We start from the raw sequence: 25,029 nt of genomic DNA on the forward strand, positions 1-25,029 counted from the left end.
CTTCCCTGAGTATATGGATGGGGGTAAGCCATTTTCATTTAAAAGAAACACTAGGTATCATATGCCTTGTGACTGATGTGACTACCAGCAAGCTGCTAATTCTGACAAAGTAGAAAGTGAGACTAGCGTGACATGATTTGTTCATAATAAACACATTCTGCTTAATAAGAACCAATTTTACTTCTAAACATGCTCCTAGACCACAGCGTAGGGAGGATAAAAGAAAGAAAATGCATTTTTAAACCTTAAAAGGATTATGTAATGCAGTAAAAAATATTAAATTTAAAGAGAAAAAGAAAAAATGGAGGAAAAAGCAATATTTGAACAGATAATGACCAAGATTTACCCCAAAATCCCAAATGTATCAAAATATAAGAAGTAGTATATACCTCAAGAGATTTACATGGAAAAAAAAATGTAAAACTCACATCTAGATATATCAAACACTAAAAACTGAATACAAAAATTCAAAGTGGTCAGAAAAAGACACAATACCTTCAAAGAAACAAGATAAGACTGACAGCTGACTTTTCATCAGAAATAATAAAAACAGATAATAGAATATTTTCTTTAAAAATGTAAAAGAAAACTGCCAACCTAAAATTTTACACAGCAAAATATCATTCCAAAATGAAAGTAAAATAAAGACATTCCATACCAAAAAAAAAAAAAAAAAAAAAAAAAAAACAAATTAAGAACTGAGAGGGTCTGTTGCTAGTAAACTGATACTGAAACAAAGAGGAATATAATCTGAGAGAGAAGCATAAAGGAACAAAGAACAAAATAAAGTGTAAAAATATGTATAGAAAAAAAATCTGGATAGATGTAAATGTATATTAACTGCCTAAAATAATAATAACATTGTGGTGTTTTGATTAGATGTAGAATTAAAATATATGACAATATTAACACAAAAGATAGAACAGAGGAAAGAACAGCCTGGAGTCCTTACATGTCATGAAAGTGGTATAATATTAATTTGCATTTAGATTCCAGGATACATTTTATCTCTTGAGTAACTATAAAAAATAATAAAATAATGTATCATTAACAAGTTAATAGGGTAAAAAAATAATTAAAAATAAATCTAAAAGAAAGCAAGAAAGGAGGACAAAGGAAACAGAAAAAGTGGGACAAATAGGAAACTGGTAGTAAGATGGTAGATTTACCCAAATATTTAAATATTATTAAAAATGTATATGGACTAAAGGATAAAAATTGTCATAATAATTGAAGAAGACACATTTTGCTGCTTACAAAGCACATCTTAAGATTATAGAGAGTTTGGAAGTTAAATGGTGGGAGAATGTGTACTTCTAAGCATTCATAAAAAGAATGTTATAAACCACAGTATATTTTACAACATGTCTAGTACCACTAAATTGGACATTAAAAAGCAGCACTTTTTAAAAATTGTTCTAATTTTTGTACATGACAATAGAAAGCATTTAGATATTTTGACAGATCATACATAAATGGAGAGTAATTTCTCATTTTTATGAATGTACATATTGTAGGATAACATCAATCATGCAGTCATATATGTACATGAGGTAATAATGTCTTTCACTCTACTATCCTTCCTAACCCCATATCCCTTCCCCTCCCTTCACTCCCTCCTACCTAATATAAAGTAACTCTATCTTCCCTAGTCCTCCCACTCCACTTATGGGTGAATTAACATCCACATTTCAGAGAAAACATTCTGCCTTTGGTTTTTTCGGTTTGGCTTAGTTTGCTTAGCATGATATCCTCCAGCTCCATCCATTTACCAGCAAATGCCATAATTTCATTCTTCTTCAAAGCTGAGTAGTATTCCATTGTGTGTGTGTGTTTGTATGTGTGTGTGTATGATATACATATCACATTTTATTTATCCATTCATCTGCTGAAGGGCACCTAGGTTGGTTCTATAGTTTAGCTGTTGAGTTGAGCAAAAAGCAGCACATTTTAAAATGATAAAAATAATTGATTCATTCTGGAAGTTATAACAACTTCAAATTTCTAAGCTCTTAGTAACATGGTTTTGAAATATCAGGAAGTACACTGACAACAAAAAGGAGATATGGACAAATTCACAACCAGAAAGGAAGATTTTAACGTAGCTCTGTGACCGATAGCAGACAAAAAGGAATATAGAAGATTTCAACATAATAAACAAACATGACCTAATTAAACATACATAGAAATGACATCAAACAACTACAGAAAAAAAAAGTTATTTTCAAGTATACCTGGATATTTGTCAAAACTGGGGCCATAAAACAAATTTCAAAAAATATCAAGGGATTGGAATAATATAGAATATGTTCTATAATCACAATGGATTTAAGCTAGAAATCAATTACAAAAAGATAAATAGAAACTCCCCAATGTTTGAAATGAACAATACATTTCTAAATAATTCATGGGTCAAAGAAGATATCCCAATAGAAATTAGAACACATTTTTAACAAAATGATATTGAAAAATACTACATATTAAAATGTATGGAGTACAGGAAAAGACAAAGGAAATTTTATAATCCTTAATGCATATATTTTTATGTCTGAAAATCAATGATCCATATGTCCACCTGAGAAGTAATATCCAAAGGAAAAAATGAAAGCCACACAGAATAGAAATAAGGAAATAATGAAGATTGAAATATAAATTATTTAACCAAAAAAATACATAACACCAACAAGCCATATACTTTTTCTTTGAAAAGACTAATACAATTGCTAAATTCCTATTAATATTAATCAAGAAAAAAACAAAGATATAAATAATCACTATCAATAAAACAGGGATAACTTTCCTTTGCTATGAATACACCAGGGTGAATCTCACCATCATGTACATCCTAAATAAAATATTAGCAAGTAAGTCTCATTACATTCTTCGTAGTAGTGCAAAATGGAAAAAAAACCCACAAATTTCCACCATCATTTCTATGAGTAAAATTCGTGATAAATTCAAAGAGCAGAATATTAAGCAGCAATTCAGATGAATGAGCTACTGTTGCCCATGACATGGATGAATCTCAAAATTGTAAAGCTGAGTGAAAGAAGCAAACACAAAAGGTGCATGATGTAGGCCTTCATGTATATAAAAATAATATCAAGCAAAATTAATTCATAAACACAGAAATCAGAATAATGGTGATTCAGGATGAAAGGGGGATGATTATTAAGAGGCATAAAGGAGTGCTTCTGGGGTATTGATTGTGGAGCATTCCATTTCCTGGATTAGGTGCTGGTTACACAGGTGGGTTCACTTGGTCAAAATTAGGAGAATTCTGTGCTTATGCACACGTGCACTTCTCTGTGTGCATGTTATACTTCAATTAAATTTAATAAAAACATTTTCTTTAAAATAAAGAACCATTCTTACTTGAATTGTTACCACTCTTACTGGTCTATATTATTCAGACTCAATCATTCCATTTCTTTAAAAATCAGAACTCTGATTGTAACTACTTCCTTCAGGATTCCCAATTCCTTGCAGTATAGATGTGAAATGGCTTAATATTTCTAATACTCCTTCCCCATTAATTATGCTAGCTAACTTACTTCTTGCTGGGTGTCAGCTTTTAATCGTATCTTGGCTTGATCCATTTATCTATCAGCCTCTTAAAGTTATTGAAATCATCTCAGTCTAGCATGAAAAACTCAATTTTGTGACTTTTCAACTTAAACATCAAGCTGAATTTAAAACCATTTTTTCCTCCCTTTCTTTCTTTACCCCCAGACTTGCTCAAAGGTAGACAAGTTTGTTGCCAGTGGCTTGTGGTGTGTGTGTGAGTGAGGTGACAGGTGCTCCTCCCTTTACACCCTTTCCTATCCTTTTAGCTAGTGGGTCTCTTCTGAAATTAGGGCAGCAGCCCTCCTGTACAGTGAGAATGGGAAGAAGGGAGGGAACAGAACAACCTCATGAAGGTTACACCTCACAAAAGGTGGACCTCCTATCTACCCTCCTCAGCTTTATACTCCAAGGAATAGGAATGGGGTGGCTTCGGGAATGTTAACCATAGGGCAGCTTCCTCATATTGACATTTCTTGTAGGGTGGCCTAACTATAGGTGGCCCCTCAACTTAGAATACATGTGCTTACCACCTTCTGTGCACAGTTTTAGACTTTGGCCAGGGCCCAGGGAACATCCCTGTTGATATTCTATTATACTTGTCTCTAACCACCTTGAACTTCTGTTAATCTTCACAGCATGTGTTGAAGTCAAAAGAAAGAAAAAGAACAATTCTGTATTAACTAAAAATACAGTGGGGAAGGAAATGGGATACAGGGAAAATTGCAGTGATTTTCTATTTTGCAAAGCAAGCATCTTCAAGAAAATATGGAGAGTTGGGTTATTCATCTATACACATATAATAAATAATTCAAATTTATTTGAACTCTTTACCTGCATGTACACCTTTCATTTTAATATCTATATATAACATTTCTACTTTTACAGCTTTGATGTGATTGAAGATCAGAATTAAACATAACTAAGCAATGTAAAATACACTGTTGGAGACAAAATATACAATTTATTAAAAGCAGAGAAACACAATTGAAAACAATCCAGAAGGAACTAGGAGCACTGGGATATAATTCAGTGGTAGAGAGTTTGCCTAGGAGGCATGAGGTCCTGGGTTCAATTCCCACCATCACAAAAACAACAAAAAGACCCACAAGAAATAAGGAATAATATATCAATAATAGGTGTAAGAATATAATATTTTATTATAGTCAATAAGAAGTAAAAAACAATTTTCTTCCAGAAAGGGGAACATAATTTATAGTTTACACCTATAGTATATAAATATGTTTAGTACAGTAGGACTATCATTACTGAAAATGGAACTTATTCAATAAAATGACCATTGCTTCTAATCAGAATCACCATTCATTTGATAGAACTGAGGCTTCTTTAAGCAGGGTTTTGCTTTTCTGATCTTCTTCCCTCTGCGTGACATTCTCATCTCCTACATAGTTTGACACACAGAGCAGCTGCTTGATACAGCAGATGAGCAGTGTATCACAAAGAAATGCCACAGAACCAGAAAACTAGAATATAAACAGCATTTTAAAAGGGAAAGAATTTTCTAATAAAAATGCTCAATGGGGATGACTTTGAAGGCAAAGTATTAAAGTCAGCCTTGAAATATCACTTAATATAGTATAAAAAAATTCCTTTCATGAGATTTTACTTTCTCTATGATTCATAGTCCAGCTTTCTTATAAACCTTTGCAAAGTGCTATGAATAGAAAATATTGTATGAAGAATTCAAAAAGCTTTGATTATTTATTAACAATTTGATGATTATAAGATTACATTTCAGGTAATTTAGAATGAGTTTTTTTAAATGTGGATGCTGATATAGAATCATATATAAAGATATTATACCCAAATATATAATTTCTTTTAAATTTATCTAGATTGTTAGAAATTTCTTCTGACTCATTTTGAAGCAATAAAGTGAAAGACATATTCATTTAAGATTTCATTTCTAAACACTTTGCTAGTATCAAATGCAAAGAATATATATTTATTATGGCAAGGAGTAACTTAAATCACTCCCCAAATCAATTTCTTATCATATAAGATAAATAATTACCAGACAATTTTGCCTCTTATTAAAGAGAAACAAATCATATTAGCTTTCAGTTTTTTGTAAAAATAAATAAGTAAACCATAAATATAATTAAACTCCAATTAAATATATTAAACAGTTATTATATAAGCAACTATTTCTCTGAACATCAGCAATGGTACAAGAACTAAACAGTTTAATTCTATAGGGCTATTTATTAATCTTTTTATGAAGGGTTCCCAGTATTTTAAGACTAGAAGCGCCATACTTCTCTCTTTACATCCCTCCATGAGTAGTAGATCTTGCTTATGGGGAACCCAAGTTATACTAGTTCCTGATTCCCTGAAAGTGGATCCCCTCTTGTGAGCCTCAGAATTTCACAACTGTGTTTGCCTATAAAAATTGTGAGCATCAGCTAACAAAATATTTGGAAAGTTTTTTGAGTCTTTGGACCATTTGTGATTCTGTATCAGCCAGAATATAAATTTGTGAAAATGAACCAGAGGAAGTTTCACCCCACATCAGACGAACTTTATTTGTATCAAGCAGTAGGACTGTTTTCAAACCACATTGCTCCTCTCAAATTCCTTCTCTTATTTAGTTTTGCACCATTATTGCCTCTTCCTCTCAATTTATTTTTAATAGTATTTCTTCCAATTCTGAAATGCATATTCATTATAGGAAATTTGAATAATAAAATTAAAAGGAAAAATACCAATAACTTTTTCAATTTCTTCTGCCTGGATTTTGGTGAACTAATTACAATCTGAAAGGGGTGTTTCACATTTTTTTTCAATGCTAGAAGAAAACATCTTTAAAATATTTCACTCAGGCTTTTGATAAATTTGGCTGATGTGCATGGACTTTTTCAATGATTAATCGCATTCACTAGGAAGGTAATAGAAGTATTATCTAGTAGGTATAGTCAAATTCAGAAAATTAAATGCTAGCAGTATTTGGCTTAACTGTAGGTATTTCTTCTTTATAAACATTCACAGATGTTGAAATGATAGCTATCATGTACAGTTTTAGTTAATGATATAATTTTCATATTAACCACAACTGTACAACATCATTATTCTCACTTTACAAAACAAGAGTCAGAAATCAAATCGATCACACAGCTCTTAGGTGGTAAGCTGAGAATTCAAGAGATTTGGCCTCTCTGCTTCCAAGGGCATTCTTCACACAACAGCCCAACAGTTTATGATGGGTATCATAATCTGCCCTGTGGTTGGGCACTTCAAATCCCTAATCCCTCCTCCTTTTTAAAAAAAATCTAATACTAATAATGTTGGAAGTAACATCTTATATAAAACTTTGTTTCTATGATGATTTTCCCTAAGCAGAGTCTTAAAATTTTTCTTAGGCCATTACAGGCAGGAACACTTTTAAAGTTGTTTGTACATATTGTCAATTGCCTATCTCACTGTGATTGTCCAAATAATAACTCAATCAGCTGAACTTGAGGCCTCCAGTTTTACTGTACCCTTTACAAAAATCTTTGTTCATTTGATAGATGAAAATGAATTCTTGGTTGTAACTTTTATTTATTTTTTGATTGCTATAATTCACTGTGTTTTAATACATCAATTCTCCCTTCTACCAAGTAAAACTTTATATAAGGGTTGGCTAAGTCCTCGAACTAAGACTGGGAAGCCATGGGAGTGCTCATTAGGCTTTTTCTTGTCTTTCTTTATTCACTCAGTCATCATTCAGTTCCAACTTTAAAGTCCCTCCCTGACTTCAAGGAGCCTGTGGAGTAGCAAGAGAGACACATAAAAATACAATTACAGAATCGCCAGCACTGGGACCAAAGTAACAACAGGAAGATGCTTTGGAAAATGCAGAGGAGGTCACCTAAGCCAGCTTTAAAAAGGTTCTAGAAGCCTTTATGGAGATACCGAAACCTGTGCACCATCTTGAAATGAAGAAGTTAGCCAGCTTTTCCCTGACATCTCCAGCTGCAGTTAGCTGCTTCTTCATCAATGTTCTTTTATTAGAGCACTTACAACAGTGCATTGTACTGATTTGTTCCCATGTCTTGCACTCTCTCACTAGACTGAGCTTGATCCCTAGTTAGCCTAGCACACTTCCCCAAAATGTAGTAGAAATGCAATAAACATTTGTTGAATTATTTTAAAATTCTAGCCAAAAAAACTATTTTTTCCTATGCCTTCCTCTTGACATTGGTATGAATATGTGTGGTTTTCTTTTTGATTTTAAAATTAATAGTTTGCCATACACCCATCAGAAAGGCTGGAAGGAAAGGGGGGGGGGAATATCAAGTGTTGGTGAAATATATGATGTAAGAAGAATGTTCATACATTGCTGGAAACAGGAATCAGTACAATCCTTTTGGAAAACTGTTGGCAATCCCTACTAAAGCTGTGTTTTACAGCATCCTTTGCCCCAGAAATTTCCACTCCCAGTTATACACTCAACAAAAGTGCATGCATATACTCATCAAGAGGCATCTTTTTACCAAAAGCAGCACTATTCATAATTGCTCCTAACTAGTTGTACATGTTGGGATTCATTGTTACATAAATTGCACATGCACATAACAATGTAATATGGCCCTCTAATTCCCAAGTATTTTCCCTTTTCCTCTCCTTCCTCCCTCTAGTCCCTTTCCTCTATTCCACTGATCTCCCTTTGATTTTCATGAGATCCACCTACCTCATTTCTTTCCCTTTTTCCTCTCTAGCTTCCACATATGAGAGAAAACTTATGACCCTCGACTTTCTAAGTTTGAGAACCAGATTTTATTTAAAACTCCTACTGTGTGATTGCTTTAATATGAAGTATAAAAATTGGCAAAACTGTCCTATGCTGAGAGACATAAAGGGAATAGGATGGAGAAGCTTCTGGGGATCCTGATAAATTTATGTTTCTTCACCTAGATATTGATTCATTCATTTTTTGCCTTTCTCTATATTACACTTATATGGTTTTGTTTGTGTGTTTAATACATCTTGAGAGAAAGTTAGGAAATACAAATATGTCCAGAAAATTTTAAATCACCCATAATTCCACTATCCAGAGATGACTACTGTTAATATTTTGGATTATTTCCTTTCAGTCTTTTTTTGTTTGTTTGTTTTTAAGCCAGTGGGCACATGCACACGCTCCTTCTCTGGACATTTTACACAGAGAGAGAGAGAGAGAGAGAGAGAGGGAGAGAGAGAGAGAGAGAGAGAGAGACAGAGAGACAGAGAGAGAGAGAGAGAGGAGAGAGACAGAGAGAGAGAGACAGAGAACGCGCGCTACTGAGTCACGAACAATCTTTATGTTCTGCATCCATTCTATATTTGTCTCTAGAAAGGTAGCACTACTTTACAGTCCCACTGGCAAGGTTTGAGGGCGCCTTGTGGTGCAGTCCAACCTCAGGCGGTTTATTACTACTTGTGATTAGTTTTAAGACGGTGGGGCTTAAGACAGGACTAAGGGATCTGCGGTCTGCAGCACTGCGGGGGCGCTAGGCTCCCAGGACCCGGAACCCGCTCTCCCTAGACCTCTCCCCGCCAGGCAAGGGGGCTCCGAATGAGGTAGCAGCGCGGTACCCCGGGTCCGCCGCGTCTCACGCCGCCAGGTTGCCGTGGGAACCGCAGAGCGCGGCTGCGCCAGCAGACCAGCCAGACTCTGAGGGGGCGAGGGACACTGAGGCCCAGACATGGAGCTGCCGGATCCAGTTCGCCAGCGGCTGGGAAACTTCAGCCGGACCGTATTCAGCGACTCCAGCCGGACCGGGCCGGAGTACAGTGAGGGTCCGGGTGAGTGGCCGAGGCCCGATGGGTGTGGCCGCGCGGGTTTTGGAGCGTCCAGATTTTGCCCGGACCTAAAATGGCGATTTCGCCTTCAGCTGGTTCTCCTCTGTGCGGGGAGCTCCTTGGAGGAGGGGCTGGGCCCGGGTGCTGAGGCCCGGGCTCATCCAGGCTCCCGCCCCGAACCCGGCCTGGTCTGGTCGTGTGCCACCTGGCCGGCGCATTGCAAGCGCGGCAGCTGAGATGGTGCCAGCTTTTGCGCCGCGTGAGCTGCCTGGGAGGGGACTCAAAAATAAAAACGCCTTCTTCACAGCACACCGGTCCGCCAAAGCCAACTTTGCTTTTCCTCTGCAGCTCCGGCCAGGGCATTTCCAGCCAGGATCGGGGGAACAGCCGAAGCATCTCCCCTTTCTGATCCCTCAGCCCCCACTCCGGTGAAGTAGATGTGCCTTTTCTCCTTTTCTAGCAGAACGAATATGTTCCACACGAGGCCATTTTCCACCAGAAGAGATGGAAAAAGAAAAAAATCTAATGAGTCGTAAACCTCCATCCACTGGAGTGTCAGCTGCCATACTAACAAGGCCTTCATCAAAACTCGCCCTCTTCCCTGCCGTCTTCTCCTCTTCTATATATAACTCTTCCCCTAAATCTAGTCACAAAATACCACGACGTAATGATGCTACATTCAACATGATGACAAGTGATAATGCAGTTTCCTCTGAAACAGTTTACGCCTCTTAAATCATTATGATAGACAGCATATTGTCAGTCAAACCTGTGTGGTTTTCATCATTGAGCTCTGCAGGGAAATAAAAATCTTTTCCTCTGCTTTGGGGATTTTTAAAAGGGGGCAGAGAAAGGCAAAGTTAGTTCCCGCAGTTACATCTTGTCACCGTGATCACCTGCCTATTCCCCAAATGTAGGCCTTTTTATGATTTAAGACATGCAGAGAAAAACGTGAAAAATTAATTTTCTCCTTTGTGATTCCAAGGGTGAGGATTAACAGACACTAACATCTGATAATACAAGGTATTAGGGGTCAGCAGATATGTAATGAAAAGGGCCAGATAATAAATATTTCACACTTTACAGGCTATATGTTCTCTCCAACAGCCATAGACAATAGTAAAACCATAAAACTTTAGGGACACTGAAATTTAAATTTCAATGTTTTTCGAGTGTCACAAAATATTGCTTTCCCCCCCAACCTTTTAAACATAAGAAAAACTATTTTTAGCTTACCAACTGTGTGAAAACAGGCAGTTGGCCAGTAGTTTGCCTGCCGGATTATATAACATTTTAATTTAAATTCCATTTACAGAACTCAACATTTTGCAAAATTTAGTAAATTTGTGTCTTGTGCTTTCAAAGTTCATTTACATATTAACTTGCTTTTCAGTTGCATGATTATAACTTTGATCTGCTGAAATACAGACAGCATAACTTTTAAGATGTTCATGTATAAAAATTATTCTTTGAAAAATTTTGACAACAGCCACTGCTCCAAAGTTTAAAGTTTTCAACTTAATTAATGAATCATTATTTCTCCACATTCTCTTCTTTGTGAATCTTAAATAGTTTTATTCGTACTGTAATAACAAGTTTATGTTACTCTCAGGCCACAGCTGACCAAAAATTATACTGTTGTAATGAAAAAAAAAAATTCTAGACTAGTAAGTTGTCTTCAGTCTTAACATATTTTTTAAAAATTCATTACTTTATCAGTAGTAATTTTATAAATTGGTACAACCAAAAGATCATAATTGCCAGGTATATTCTTGAAGCTAAAGGAAACCATTTTTCTGTAAGACTATGGTTATTTCTTATTTAAAAATTACTAAATGACAGATAAAAACTCAGTTGTGGAAAAAGAAAATAGTAATGTTTTTAAGAAATTTACATTAGAGCCTTTGTAAAACTTTACATTTAGAGCAGTCAATTTCAAAATATGTATCTGCTCTTAAGAATTTGGTTAATTTAGGATGTATCTTATAGGGTTCAATTTTTAAAAGTTAAATTCTTAATTTTGTGATCTTCTCCTTTACTTGAAAACAGAAAGTATTAGGTTATCAACCTTAGATAAATGAGACTTATGTATCACAATGGCTACCCTGATAGATAATGTCTTTCCTTATGACAGTATGTTTTCATCAAATTATTCTTTCTGCTTATGTGTATTTGGTATTCACAGAGTACGAAGTAAGATGCGCGGTTTTATGAGGGTCTCAAATCTGGGTAGGACATGTCTGTGCTTATAATGAGCCCATAATACACATAGAAAAAGAAAGGGGACTAATATTTGTTGAGGGCTTACTGGGTGTGCTAGACATGGTTCCAGGGTGAAATAGTTTGTTATTTCTAATCCTTATGAGCAGCCTTTGAGGTAGTTTTAATATCATTTTATGGATGATGAAATTAAGGCTCTAAAAGGTTAAATGATTTATCCCAAGTCTGGCATCCAAGTTTAGACAGGCTTGAGGAGTTCTGGGTTTACATGGACCCTAAAGCACATGGTCTCTTCAGTGCACTAGACTGGGCAAGGGGAGAATGGTTCTATGCCAACACTCTCATACACAGTTTAAATAAGTACCTGGAGGGGAAAGAGATTTCTGCTGGGGTAGGGGAATATGATCAAGAAAGGTAGCGATGGCTTTGGCATTAAAGAATGGATAGAATTAGAGTATGCTGAAAAGAGAGATGTGCCTATAATTTGAGGAGATTAGTTTTTGTATGGGATTAGTTTATCTGTGATTCATTTATGTATTTATGCATTCATTTTATAGACTTCACAGAATTCTACAGAGGAGGCAATGATAATTATTGTCTGTTCAACAGGATTCATCTTGATATTCCACACTTAATTTATACTTGTAATGTGCAAAAAAGTCAGCAGACCATAATGGCAAAATAAGCAACCGAAGAATTTGAAACATACCCCCAAGTAATCAATATTTGAACTAAATGGTGTTAAGATTAATATTCCTTTTACTGTCAAGGATTATTAAGAGGCCTAAAATTTGTAGTTTAATTGAGCCAATATTACAGTTATGGAGTTTCAGGAATGAAAGGATTCATAGGGCAGAGACCAGGATTAAGAGTTTGTTCCTTTTCTGTTTCTTCTGTAGATAATGAAATGGTCTCCAGTTTGGCATTGCAGATGTCGCTTTACTTTAACACTTACTTTTTCCCACTTTGGTGGGTGAGCTGCATTATGATGCTTCAGATGAAGGTATGTCTGTGCTTTACCACTGAGGGCTCTTTTGCTCATCCCCAACATCATTCCATGGTCAATAAAATTAAAGTTCTAAGTCTTTTTTTTAATCTTAGGTCAGTGTTACTGTATGTGAGATTGTTACAAACATGTTTTCTTTTTTTGTTTTGTTTTTAGTATTCAGTTTTGCCTGATTACTACAAATTCATTGTGATCACTGTTATCATCCTAATAACCTTAATTGAAGCCATCCGGTTATACCTGGGCTACATGGGAAATCTACAGGAGAAGGTAGGCCCTTCTCTTCCTCTCAGGGCTACCCATAAATGCAGTAAGGTTTTCATGCTAGTGTAAGGCATTGAGGGATAGTAGAAGGAGCATCAGGCCTGAACTTAAGACCTGGCTCCAACTTGACCACTCCTCTCACTGTTGTCTCTTTGCTGAATCTCTTGAGCTCTGGTCTCTACATATATAAAATGAAGAAAATAACATTGATTTCTCAAGTTTGTTGAGATTAAGTGAATTGATTTATATTAAGTATGTGGACATAGTAAGTACTTAAGAATTGATAGGTTTTCATCTTCATATTGGCCTTGAAAATATTTGGTCAATTAAATATGTCTGTTTGGATCCTGAATAAGAAAATGAGAAAAATCGTAAATTCATTTCCTTTGCCAGGCCCATGTTTTTTGAATCATTGTGCTGCCTAAGCAAAAGCATTTACAGTAACCAGAGTGTTGAGATAATTTTGTGTTTTTTTTAGACCCTTCATAATTAGGCCACACCCAGCATATCTTACCAAATTTCTTGCCATTTCTTAACCCAACAATCCATTCCAGGCCAATGTGTTGATTTCCAATGTGTTGAGTCATGCTCATTTTCACATATTTGCTTATTTACCTTCTTCCCTCTGCACAACTTTAAAAGACTAGCTCCTTGATGTCTTTCTTTCACTTACCCTAATTACATTGTCTTACTTCTTACAGCATATATACCTCTAAATGTTGCATTTAATGATTGACTAAAGTGCACTATTCTAGTACTGTTTCACATTGTTTGTTTTCTCATTCCACACTAAGATCTCTAAGGACACAAGGACCACGTCATACTTCTTTTGAATTACCCACAGAGCCCATATTGTAGATTCCTAGTAGTGCTAAGCACTTGTTTATGTGTATAAACAAAACTCCACATTTTCCTGATCTAATCACTATTTATGTGTATCATTGCAGGTTCCTGAGTTGGCTGGCTTTTGGCTTTTGAGCCTTCTACTGCAGTTGCCTTTAATTCTTTTCCTGCTCTTTAATGAAGGCCTAACGAATCTGCCCTTGGAAAAAGCAATTCATATCATCTTCACTATCTTCCTTACTTTCCAAGTTATTTCAGCATTTCTTACCTTGAGGAAAATGGTCAATCAGTTGGCAGTTCGTTTCCATCTCCAGGACTTTGATCGGCTCTCTGCAAACAGAGGAGACATGAGAAGAATGAGGTCATGTATAGAAGAGATTTGAATCAGTGCTATTAAGTGAAAATCTAAAAGACGATTTTAGATAATTACAAGCATTAGGAAAGCTCAGAGATTTAGCATAAAAAAAGGACAGAGCAAGTTTTTTGCGTTGTGTGCTGTCTAGTTCTGAAACCCCCCAGACTGGGGGAAATAAGACTTTGTACAGTATGTGAAAGTAGTATACTAACCCTAAAACCTAAATGTTGTCCACCTGCTGCTAAACTTTTTGTTGTTGATTTTTTTCAGGTGTGTAGGTATCTGTCTATTGTCGTTGTAGCTTACCAGTTTTACTGTAATATTTCTAATTAGAATCTATAACTAGAAATGTCTATGTTTCTTTTAAACTTGTCAGTTACCCATATCTTGGCTATATGTTTGACCATATATCTCTAAACACATAATAATGATAATCAGTATTCTTGCATATTAGACTGTATGTATAAGCCAAGAGACCAAATCTTCAAGTCTGCAAGGGTTAAATTAAATCCTAACCCTTATTTTTTTAGCTTGTTATAATGAAGAAGAAGACAGGTGGTTTATCATGGTATTTATGAAATATTTTTGTGATAAAATCCTAACTTTCATAAACTCATGTTCAGTATTTGTGGTGGTGGTAAGTAAAATGTTTTTACAATAAATTATAAACTATTTATGCTAAAGTATAAGCAACATATGCTAAAGTATAAGCAACAAATCATTCCTGTCTGTGTAATTCTTTGGGGCTATGGTTTTGTTTTGTTTTTGTTTTGTTTTGTTTTGTTCTGTTTTGGTTACAGAATTGCAGGGAAATTAAGGAGAAAAAAATATTAGAGATCCATCTATGTAGCAGATTCTGTGGTAAACACACTAAATTAACCCTTGTGATCTTATCTACTAGATAATTATTCATTGAAGAGCTCCTACAGACCCAATAAATTCACATGAGGCTTGATTTGAGAGCTAAGTTGGCCAAAGGCTCATGATCCTAAATGAGCTTGTTTCCTTGCAAATAGAAGAAAGGAATTTAAATAGGTTAAGAACAAAGTTGTGTGGTTATATCTGAACATTATGTTTTAGTGATTATTGGATTGTCTGAAGGAACATAATATTTTTATTTCAGATTTTCATTCCAACAGGGAAGTATATATCTATATACATTTTTACTGAGGGAATAGTGGCTACTTTGAAAACTGTTATAATTTTCCGTCCTTTTTTTTGCAATTCATGCTTTTCTTTGGAGTTCCATAATTTGCCTTATTTATTCTTACATTGCTTACTTTTAAAAAAGTATCTTTGCTTCCCATTCATTCTTGATTATACCTGACCTATTATGTTAATTTTATTATTTCTGCTTTTTATTATTATATATAAGGTTCAGCCAAAGAATTCTACCCCATGCAGTGACTAATTAGTCTTTTTGTATATCAGAATACTCATGAGGTACACTGTAATAATTTGAAATTTAAAAAATAATTCTATGAATATTTTTCAAAACCTCACATTTGTTTGCATTTATTTTCCAGATAGAAACAGATGATTCCATAAGAAAACATAAATTTAAATCTACGAAGCATATAAATTAGGGGGATGATTCAGAAAGATTTTAATTTCCAGATTGTTTCCAGAGTTTTATTTTAAATAAGGGAAACTTGGGTACATTTAAACTTTAGTTTATGAATAAGAGATTAATACCTAAAATGTTAGCCATTATAAAAAATGCTTCAGATGGTAAAAAGTTTGAGAATAAAGTTTGATTGATTAAAATTTTCAGGTAATTTTGCTGTAATAAACACATTGTTTAAAATACAAATATAGTAAGGTGGAAACAAAGAAATGAAAAATGTAATTTGAGACCTGACCAGGTCATTTACTTTTTATCTAAACAATAACCATGAGTTTTGTGTTATGCTGAGCAAGAGATTTTCTTGGAATATACTTCATTCCTATGTAAGTGAATGAAATTGAGGTAGAAGAGATATTTGCATGTCACCACATTCAGTATCTGGGCAGTCTTTATCCTGATTTTATTTGAATCTATTTATCCTTAATTCCTATATATCCTTTTCTCTAAGGGCACAAAATTGTTCTGAAAATTTCTAGTTAAGATGTTGAGCTTCACAAGTATTTTGTTTTCCACATATTTTTTCTCCCAGAGGCTTTTTCTCATCAGAGACAGAGTAGGTGTGAATTCCTGTATATCAAAATGATTTTAAAATGTTGAAATTTATTGGTTTAATATATGTTTGAATGCATGCTGAGTATATACAAGAAATACTGGAGGGTTCATAGACAAGATGGGCTCCCATTTCTCAGGGTATGATGTGGGAGGTAAACATTTGAACAACAACCTTAACACAAAGTGGAAAAGTGTAACTTTATCAGAGGAGTACATTGAATGAGTTACTACCCCTTTAAGTACCTGAGGGTAACAAGCCCCTGGCTTCCCATGCATCCATGTGTGTGCTCCTAGCATTGAACTTCCAGGTTAGCACATTAAGCTTTCATCAACATCAATAAGCATCCACGGTGCTCCACGATGGAGGAGAGGGGTCGATATCAGGTTAAACGTATACCTGCTCACTCCCACCTGCCAGTACAAACAAGAAGCTGATTGACAGAAAAGACAGACAAGTGAGTGATCATACTGTGTGGTGGGGCACTGTGGATTACAGAGCAGGGATATCTCAGTGAGATAAGGAATTCAGAAAGCCTTCCCAAAGAAAGTGACACTTGAGATCTGAAGAATGAGTGGGTACTAAGTTAGTAGTAAAAGGTAAAGGTAATAATGATTCTGAGTACCCTTGCGGTATTACAAGTAGTTTGACAAAGCTGATGCAAAGAGAAGAAATGGCACAGAATGAGGTAGAAAAGCTTGGGAGGTGCTAGGATAAAGATGTGGATATTCTGAATCCCTGAGTAGTTTAAACAGTGAAGTATCATAAACAGATTTGGGTTTCAGAAAGATCTCTCTGAAGACAGTGTGGGAAATTACTTGAAAGGGTTGAACTAGAAGTAGAGAGACCAATAAGAACTTGAAGTAATTTAGGAGACAACGAGCTGGCCTGGATCAAGTCAGGGACAGTAAAATAAACTAAACAATAAAATAGAACCTACTAAATTTTAAAAATTTATTTTTTAAAATAGGTATTGAGAATTTTTCCTAATTCTCCCTTTCAGAGATGACTACAATGGTAAATAAAACGACTGACTTGCTTTCTTTGCTTCCCTCCCCCAATTGTTACATTATTATTAGATTTAAGTAGAGCTCTCCACGTAGTCTTTTATCAATTATACTTGACTTAATCTACTTAAATGATTTTTACTTAAATCAGTTAAGATTATAGTTTATTTATTTGGCAATGGGGATTGAACCCAGCTGTACTTTACCACTGAGCTACATCTCCAGCCCTTTTTATTATTTATTTTGAAACAGGGTCTTGCCAAGTTGTTTAGGGCCTCACTAAATTACTGAGGCTGGCCTTGAACTTTCCATCCTCCTGCCTCAGCCTCCTGAGTTCCTGTGATTATAGGAATGTGCCATCATACCCAGCAAGATTCTAGTTTTAAAAAGTTTAAGTAGAATCACAAGATTTTTGAGAGAAAAAAAAAATCTGTTGTTTTATCATTCTAAAATAGCAACTATTGGCAAAAATGCTCTATAAGTGCTTTGTAAAAAAATTTTTTTACTGGAAATGATGGCACATGCCTATAATCCCAGCAACTCAAGAGGCTGAGGCAGGAGGATTGCAACTTCCATGTGGGCTTCAGCAACTTCATGATACCTTGTCTCAAAATCAAAAATAAAAGAGGCTGGGGATATACTCAGTGGTAAAGCACCTCTAGGTTTAATCCTCAGTACTACCAAAAAAAAAAAAAGTTATGATTATAGGCACTTTCAATTTTGTACCCTGCTTTTCTGAGGACACTGTAATTATTTAACCATGTATCTACATTGTCACATAGCCATCATCTTTAATGATTGCACATTATTCCATCAAGTACATGAACTGTAATTTATTTAACTTCTCTCATGTTATTGAATATTTGTGTTGTTTTCTTCTTTTGTATACATACACACATACATATATACATATATATATAATTTTAATGAACATCTCATGAGTATAGCATATACTTACATATCTTAGGTGATTCTCGTTTTTTTTTTTTTAATTTTGGTACTGAGGATTGAACCAGGGGCATTTAACCGTTGAGTCACATCCCCAACCCTTTTTTATATTTTATTTAGAGACAGGGTCTCACTAAGTTGCTTAGGACCTCCCTAAGTTGCTGAGGCTGGCTTTGAACTCGTGATCCTCCTGCCTCAGCCTCCTGAGCTACTGGGATTATAGGCATGTACAACTGCTCCCAACTTAGGTGATTCTTTTTAACTAATAAACCAGATTATCAGAAGTAAATTGCATGTCATAAGGTATGAATATCTTTTTTTATATCGCCAGCACAGGTATGAATATTTTTAAGGACTCAGTACATATTGCCAAATTATAATATCTACTTTCTGCCATTTGCTACCAACTATTCTAAAAATAGTACAAAGAAAATTCTGACAAGGATAGACTCATGGACTTCGATTTTCTGTTTTTCTTTGTATTGCTAAGTATCTACCACAGGAGCCCTGAGTCTCCTGAGAAGGAGGAGGAAAAAAAATCTAAAAACTGTGAAAGGAGTACAAAGAATTAAAAAAAATATATTTTTGAATTAAGGGAAAACTGATAAGGGACAGGAAAAGGATTAGGCAAGCTGGTCGCAGTCTGCAACAGACAGTGAGATGTGACACAATAAAAACTGGGTCATTGAGTTGGGACAGCCTTAGGACATAAAAAGACTGAAATGAAGTAAAGCTCTGGATTACTTTGTTCTTGAATATTGAATTTTTTCAGAAGCATGGAGCATGAAATATTATAGTGATAAGCCAAGATTGGAAACATAGCCAAGAAAAAGAGGTCTTTAAGGGATTGTTTAAAATGTACTGAAAGAATAATTTGGTTTGGTCTTAAACGGCTCAAAAAGTAAATTGACATAAAGCTTTTGCATAGCAAAATAGGCATGGAGGCAGAAAACAATGAGGCAGACAGAGCAGTTTACCCTGTACGTTTGTTAGCATATAAAGTGTTAGATTTTGGACATAGAAAAGATTTATCAGAAGACTTAACTGCTGTATTTTATAAGTGCAGTTAACACTCATTTGTTATGAGTATATGTTTTTATTCTAGTTTTAAGAGAATTTTATTTTTTGGATTTTAAGTCAATAAAAAAAACTTGAATATTTACTGGAATTGTAAGAATCATTTTTAAAAATCCCTCCACCCCGCCAGTGTTCAAGCATTTTAAAATACTCAGGCCCTAGAAACTGTGTTTAAATATAAGTTAAACCACAAGGTTTAAATTTTGGTGCATAGATAGATTTGCATCTTTCTGAAAATAAGGCTAAGTATTATAAATCAGAGATAGGAAAGGACAGAGCCCCTAAAAGCAAGCTACAAACCAGAGAATAGCATGAAATATATATTCCATGAAAAACCAAAGACATTTGGAAATCTATCAGTGTGCTCAATCTAAACAAGTCTCACAGCTGAACATCCTTGCTGGAGGGGGCTTTTTAACCCATGGGTATACAATTGCAAGGTCAGGTCTCAACTGTCTTGTCCTCCATTGTTCCACAGACCTAGGTGTTCAGCACTCAGGAACATTAAAAATGTAGACTTTTGAAAACAATGATCAACCAAGAATAGCCTTGTCTTTAATTTTTTAGAACTTTAATAGCACTATATTTAGCTGATAGGAAAGTGCTATTATTGATCCATCTTTAAAGCTTTTAAGTTCCTGATCTTGAGTTATTTATATTCTAATTGAAAATATAGTGGAGACATTGCTCAATAGTATAGACTCAAGGAAGAATGCTTAATATTCAAGTTATATGCACATTTAATAATTATAAATGTTTGATTCATTAGTACCTAGGAGTGCTAAAATGACTACTAGAAAGAGCAGATATTTAGGACTTTGCTTCAAATAGCTTTCCTAAAAAGAATAAGAACGTATTAAGAGTCAAAAATTTTGCTGTTCTAAAAATTATTGCTCCCTAGGGTCAGTAAACCCTTGCTAGAGAAGGCTGGAAAGTTAACAACTGAATGTTCAGTAAGTTATAAAACAGCTGCAAAAGATATGCTTCATATATTTAGAATGCTATGACTTTGTTCTGCAAAGTAAACTTAGTTTAATTAGCTCCAACAATATCTCATCCACTATGCTTTGACACTCCAGGACTAAAAAGATAAATAGGATTTAGCCCTTGCCCTTCCATCCAAGGTCTGACAGAGGAGAGAAATTTAAAGTACCATAATGCCTCATGATAGTATTGTGATAAAGCTATGTAAAAGGTAAAAATGAGTGAGGAAGCCTGTCCAGGGGGCATGAGTCTTTTGGGATAGATGAAACAGGATAGGCAAAGATATAGACATTTGAAAATATAAGGCCCAAATAGAACTAAAAGCAAAAGTTTTGCATCAAGAAAATATAAGGTGTATAAAAGTGGAGGTGTTTAGATGAGATAAACTGAAAAGCCTGACATCAGGATGTTATCAGTTTTTTATATGATGCATTATGATAAAGAGTTTGAACTTCATGCTGTAGGCAGTGAATGGCATGTTTACATTAAACAGAATTACAAGGTATTGTTGTCATATTTGAAAATGATAGCTGAAAGGGAGAGCTAATTTGATAAGATGATACAATTACATTTCAAAAGAATCTCAAAAAGTTGAACTGCTAAGCCCAAATTCATTTTATACACATGCATGCCTGCCCATGCACATATTCTCCTCCTCTGTGCATCTCACTAGTTCATAGTTCTATGTTATTTTTAAAGGAAAAACATCTGGTGTTTCAGGTGGTAAATTCAATTAATATAATTAATATAAGCATATATTAATACAAGTATAAGGACTGGATCACAAAGGGTAGAAACCCCACTGTTCTGTTTCATGTTGTAGTAGTAAATGCCTCAATTGCACAGTGTCATTCCTACAATTGTACTTAGTGAGAATCTAAAACCAAACCTAATCTTGACACTGCTCTCCTTAAAGTTTGTCAAGACTCTCATTTCCTGCAGAATAATAGCTGAACTCCTTAGCATGGCATACAAGGCCTCTCCACACCCACCTGGCCTCATCTTGCTGTTCTCCGATTCTACACAATTCCAGTTCTCCACTGCACCAGTCTGGGTTTTGCCTACAAATCTTTTCCCTCCATACTGTTCTCTCTGCCCAAAGTAACCTTATCCATAGGCTGAAACTCCGGCATGACCTCTTGCTTGCTTGGTGAGTGCTATCACCTAGTTACATCTCTAAACCTTGCTTTTTTTTTTTTTTTTTTTTTTTTTTTTTAATTACCTGGCTCAACTGTCAGATCCTCTATGGTAATTTCCCATTGTCTCCTACTTCCAGGTAAACTTGTACTTTTTTTCTTTATCTCTGCTGAACATACTCTATTTATTCTATTTCTACAGCTAAAACAATTACATTTTACTCCTGTTACTTCATAGTAAGGTCTTCATGGCAAATATCTTACTCATTGTTAAATTTCCAATGCTTAACAAACAACAACTGGTCAATAAGTATTTAGTAAGTAAATGAATGAGTGGACTTATTAAGGGGAATCAGTGTAGCACAGTGGTTAAAAGGATGGGCTTGCAGGTAGACAGACCTATATTCAAATTTTTGGCATATTTATCAATTTGGCTAAGTTATTTAACTTACCTAATCATAAATTTCCTCGTCTTTAATATGGGTACTAATAGAGATTTTCAAGAATTAAATAAGCATGGCATAGTAAGCATTTTGTGATAGCTTTCTGTCACTGTGACAAAATACCTGAGATAAGCAACTTAAAAGGATTTATCTTGATTCATGATTTTAGAGGTTTTAGTCCCCAGACACTTGACCCCACCATTGTAGGGAGGCAGAACATCAAGGGAGGAATGTGTAGTAGAGCAAAGCTGCTCACTTCATGACAGCCAGGAAGTGAAGTGAGAGAGAGGAGGGGCCATATACTCATCAAAATCACATCCTCCCAATGACCTACTTCCTCCAACTGGGTCCCACTTCCTAAAATTTCTGCCACTTTCCAGTAATACCATTGTCTGGGGACCAAGCCTTTAACACATGAGCTTTGGGGGGACATTTAAAATCCAAAATGTAATACACTAATGAATGGAGAATATTCTTATTTTAAGTTTATATCCTGGATTTTTCTAGGCAGTTTAATTTCTTCTAAGTCTTCAAATTCACCTTATTGCCTTATAGGCCCATAAACTTGAGTCTCAGGCTTGCTTAGGCAGGGGTTATGATATTTCCATCTAAACTGATAAGAGGCTCAAAATGCACAACAGCAGCTTTATCTGGTCTGCACTGGGTGCAGGCATAAGACACTTTTTCTAAGGGCCAAGTTCACTTGGGAGATCAATCATAACTGCAGAGGTTGCTTGGAAAGCAAAGTTTCAGAAAAAGGAAATTGAGTTTTGGTATGAGGATGTTTTTAATGAGTTAATATATAAGCATTAGGGACATTTCCATCTATAATATGTCACATCCAAGTTCCTCCACTCCCTTTGTCTTAAGAGTGATGATCTTTGTGAATTGACCTGCTATAAACATCGATGTGGTTGCATTACTGTAGTATGCTAATTTTAAGTCCTTTAGGTATAAACTGAGGAGTGGAATAACTGGGTCAAAAGGTGGGTCCATTCCAAGTTTTCTGAGGATCCTCCACACTGCTTTCCAGAGTGGCTGCACCAATTTGCAACTCCACCAGCAATGTAAAAGTGTGCCTTTTTCCCCACATCCACGCTAACTTCCATTATTGTGTTCTTGATAATAGATGCCCTTCAACAGATGAATGGATAAAGAAAATTTGGTATATATACACAATGAAATATTATTCAGCCATAAAGAAGAATAATATTATGGCATTTGCAGATAAATGGATGGAATTGGAGAATATCATGCTAAGTGAAGTAAACCAATCCCAAAAAACAAAGGCCGAATGTTTTCCCTGATAAGTGGATGATGATATATAATGGGGGTGGGGGGGTGGAGGGTGAGAGAAGAACGGAGGAACTTTAGATTACGTAGAGGAAAATGAGAGGGAGGGGAATATGAAAAATGGTGGAATGAGAAGGACATCATTACCCTATGTACAGGTATGATTACACAAATGGCATGAATCTACTTTGTGTACAACCATAGAAATGAAAAGATGTACCCAACTTGTGTAAAATGAATCAAAATGCAGTCTGTAAAAATAAAACAATAAATTAAAAAAATGAGTGATGATCTTTAGAAGTCATTGCTGATGTAGGGAGAAGGGTTAGATATATTGTGTCAGGGGGCCAACTAATTTCTTTGGTTTTGGTTGTCTAGGCATGTTTAGTACAGCTTGGTTCTTGGCTCTTATATCCAGAAACTCAATTTTGTTAGTGTATCATAATTTAAACATACTCAAAAGGAGTAACCACAGTAACCAAACTCACAAAAGATTGTTATGTAGACCTACTACAAATGTATTTGTTTATAATGCAAAATACAATTGCCAGTGTATTTTCTTCCTGTAGGAAATCATACAAGTTGCTTGGGATCAGAGAAGTGGATGTTCATGTCTTCTAGCTACAGTAACTCATCCCTGCTCTAGAAGTGTGTTTGCTACAGAACTGACTTCTTAAATCCACACTGATCAGGGCTCCATCTCCCTAGGACTAAGGAAATTCCATGAGCAATACCAGGGAAGCCAGAAAATGTCACAGTGTGTGTATTAGAGAATCCTAGGCACTGTGTGGTGCTCATGGGGAGGTTGAGAGGAAAAGAGTGGGCAAGATGAGACTGAAGAAGTAGGCAAAGCCAGATTATGGGATGCAGAGAATGGAAGGAGTAACCATTAGGCAAAGAATTACTAAGTGGTACTGAGACCACTGAGACTGAAGACTGCAAATGTGTGCAGCTATTCCAACCTATGTAGTTGGGTCGTTTTCTATAGCTACCAGGGTAACTCTGGAAGGCAAATAGTTGAGATGATCCAAAGTTGGGAACATATGAAGCAGTGGAAGAACAACAATATGGAGATTTCAGGTGTTGTCACAAATGTGACTGAAGAAATGAACTTTGAGGACCTCTATAAGATGGAAGGGTAAGGGCACAGGCTGGGGATATAGCTCAGCAGCAGGGTACTTATCCAGCATGCACAAGGCCCTGGGTTCAATTTCCCAGTACCAAAATAAATATAAATAAATATACGAATACAAAACTCTGAAGGGTAATACTGTGAAAGGGCAGGGCAGAGGTCTTGATGAGGTAGAAAGCCAGTTTGAGTCACTGTCTCCCCTCCAGTTGCTGAGCATCTTAAGGACAAGGACCAATGCTTGTGCACTTTGTAATGTCGACTGAATAGACAGATAAAGGAATAAGCAAGCTGCTAGAACTCAGACCTCCTGTGTTCTATTCTTAATATACAGTAGTTTCTTTTTAAAACTCCCTACAGAATAGAAATGCCACATTTAGTTATATCTGATTTTTTTATGGCATGAAAAATAATCCTAATTTTAAACCAGTAACCACTCCTATACTAAGCATAAACCTTCAAATCTGGCTAGACTTCCCAGACTAACAGCCACCATTTAGTTGGATGCCTGCTATATACCAGATGCTGTGCTGGGGCTTTATCAACATCTCATCCAGTTCTCATGACAACTCTGTAAGGCAGACACTGTTCCCATTTTACTAAAGCTAAAACTGGACTCAAGAGATGTTGCAGAACTTACCCGTGGTCATGCAGCAAATAAATGAAAGACAGGATTCACACCTAACGCTGTGTGGCTCTGACATGCTATTTCATTGCGCAATGCTCTCTCTCCATAAACACGTGCTTCAGAAATGTATTTAAGTTGTTAAGACCATACAACCTAGACACCAAAACAGGA

The 25,029-nt window shown here is 35.5% G+C and overlaps 1 protein-coding gene and 1 long non-coding RNA gene across 4 annotated transcripts in view; one reads left to right on the top strand and one right to left on the bottom strand.

Moving 5' to 3' along the window:
• Positions 1-9,212: 9,212 nt before the first annotated feature.
• TMEM17 (transmembrane protein 17) lies at positions 9,213-15,254 on the top strand. 3 transcript variants are annotated; one of them, XM_079109738.1, is made up of 5 exons: positions 9,232-9,351; positions 9,697-9,776; positions 12,468-12,571; positions 12,731-12,844; positions 13,786-15,254. In XM_079109738.1, exons 3-5 carry the CDS (start codon positions 12,476-12,478, stop codon positions 14,062-14,064), a joined length of 489 nt encoding a protein of 162 aa, XP_078965864.1. In that variant the 5' UTR covers positions 9,232-9,351; positions 9,697-9,776; positions 12,468-12,475; the 3' UTR covers positions 14,065-15,254. The 3 variants fall into 3 exon arrangements, with proteins under 3 accessions (XP_078965862.1, XP_078965864.1, XP_078965863.1); XM_079109736.1 differs by lacking the exon at positions 9,697-9,776 and having other exon boundaries at positions 9,213-9,351; positions 13,786-15,252; XM_079109737.1 differs by lacking the exon at positions 9,232-9,351 and having other exon boundaries at positions 9,643-9,776.
• LOC306643537 overlaps positions 9,668-25,029 on the bottom strand; it is a 51,443-nt gene continuing 36,081 nt past the window's right edge. Inside the window, exons 2-3 of the long non-coding RNA XR_013758970.1 lie at positions 13,950-14,011; positions 9,668-9,804 (exon numbers count right to left, since the gene is read on the bottom strand). This is a non-coding gene — a long non-coding RNA (uncharacterized lncRNA). The remainder of the gene's footprint in view (positions 9,805-13,949; positions 14,012-25,029) is intronic.

The sequence above is a fragment of the Sciurus vulgaris genome (genome assembly GCF_902686455.1).
Source record: "Sciurus vulgaris genome assembly, chromosome: 14".
Classification (NCBI taxonomy): Eukaryota; Metazoa; Chordata; class Mammalia; order Rodentia; family Sciuridae; genus Sciurus; species Sciurus vulgaris.

Coding starts and splice junctions, on each gene's coding strand:
- TMEM17 (XM_079109736.1), top strand. CDS start 9,252: ATGGAGCTGCCGGATCCAGTTCGCCAGCGGCTGGGAAACTTCAGCCGG. Junction 9,352..12,467: donor GGAGTACAGTGAGGGTCCGG/GTGAGTGGCCGA, acceptor TTTCTTCTGTAG/ATAATGAAATGGTCTCCAGT. Junction 12,845..13,785: donor TGGGAAATCTACAGGAGAAG/GTAGGCCCTTCT, acceptor GTATCATTGCAG/GTTCCTGAGTTGGCTGGCTT.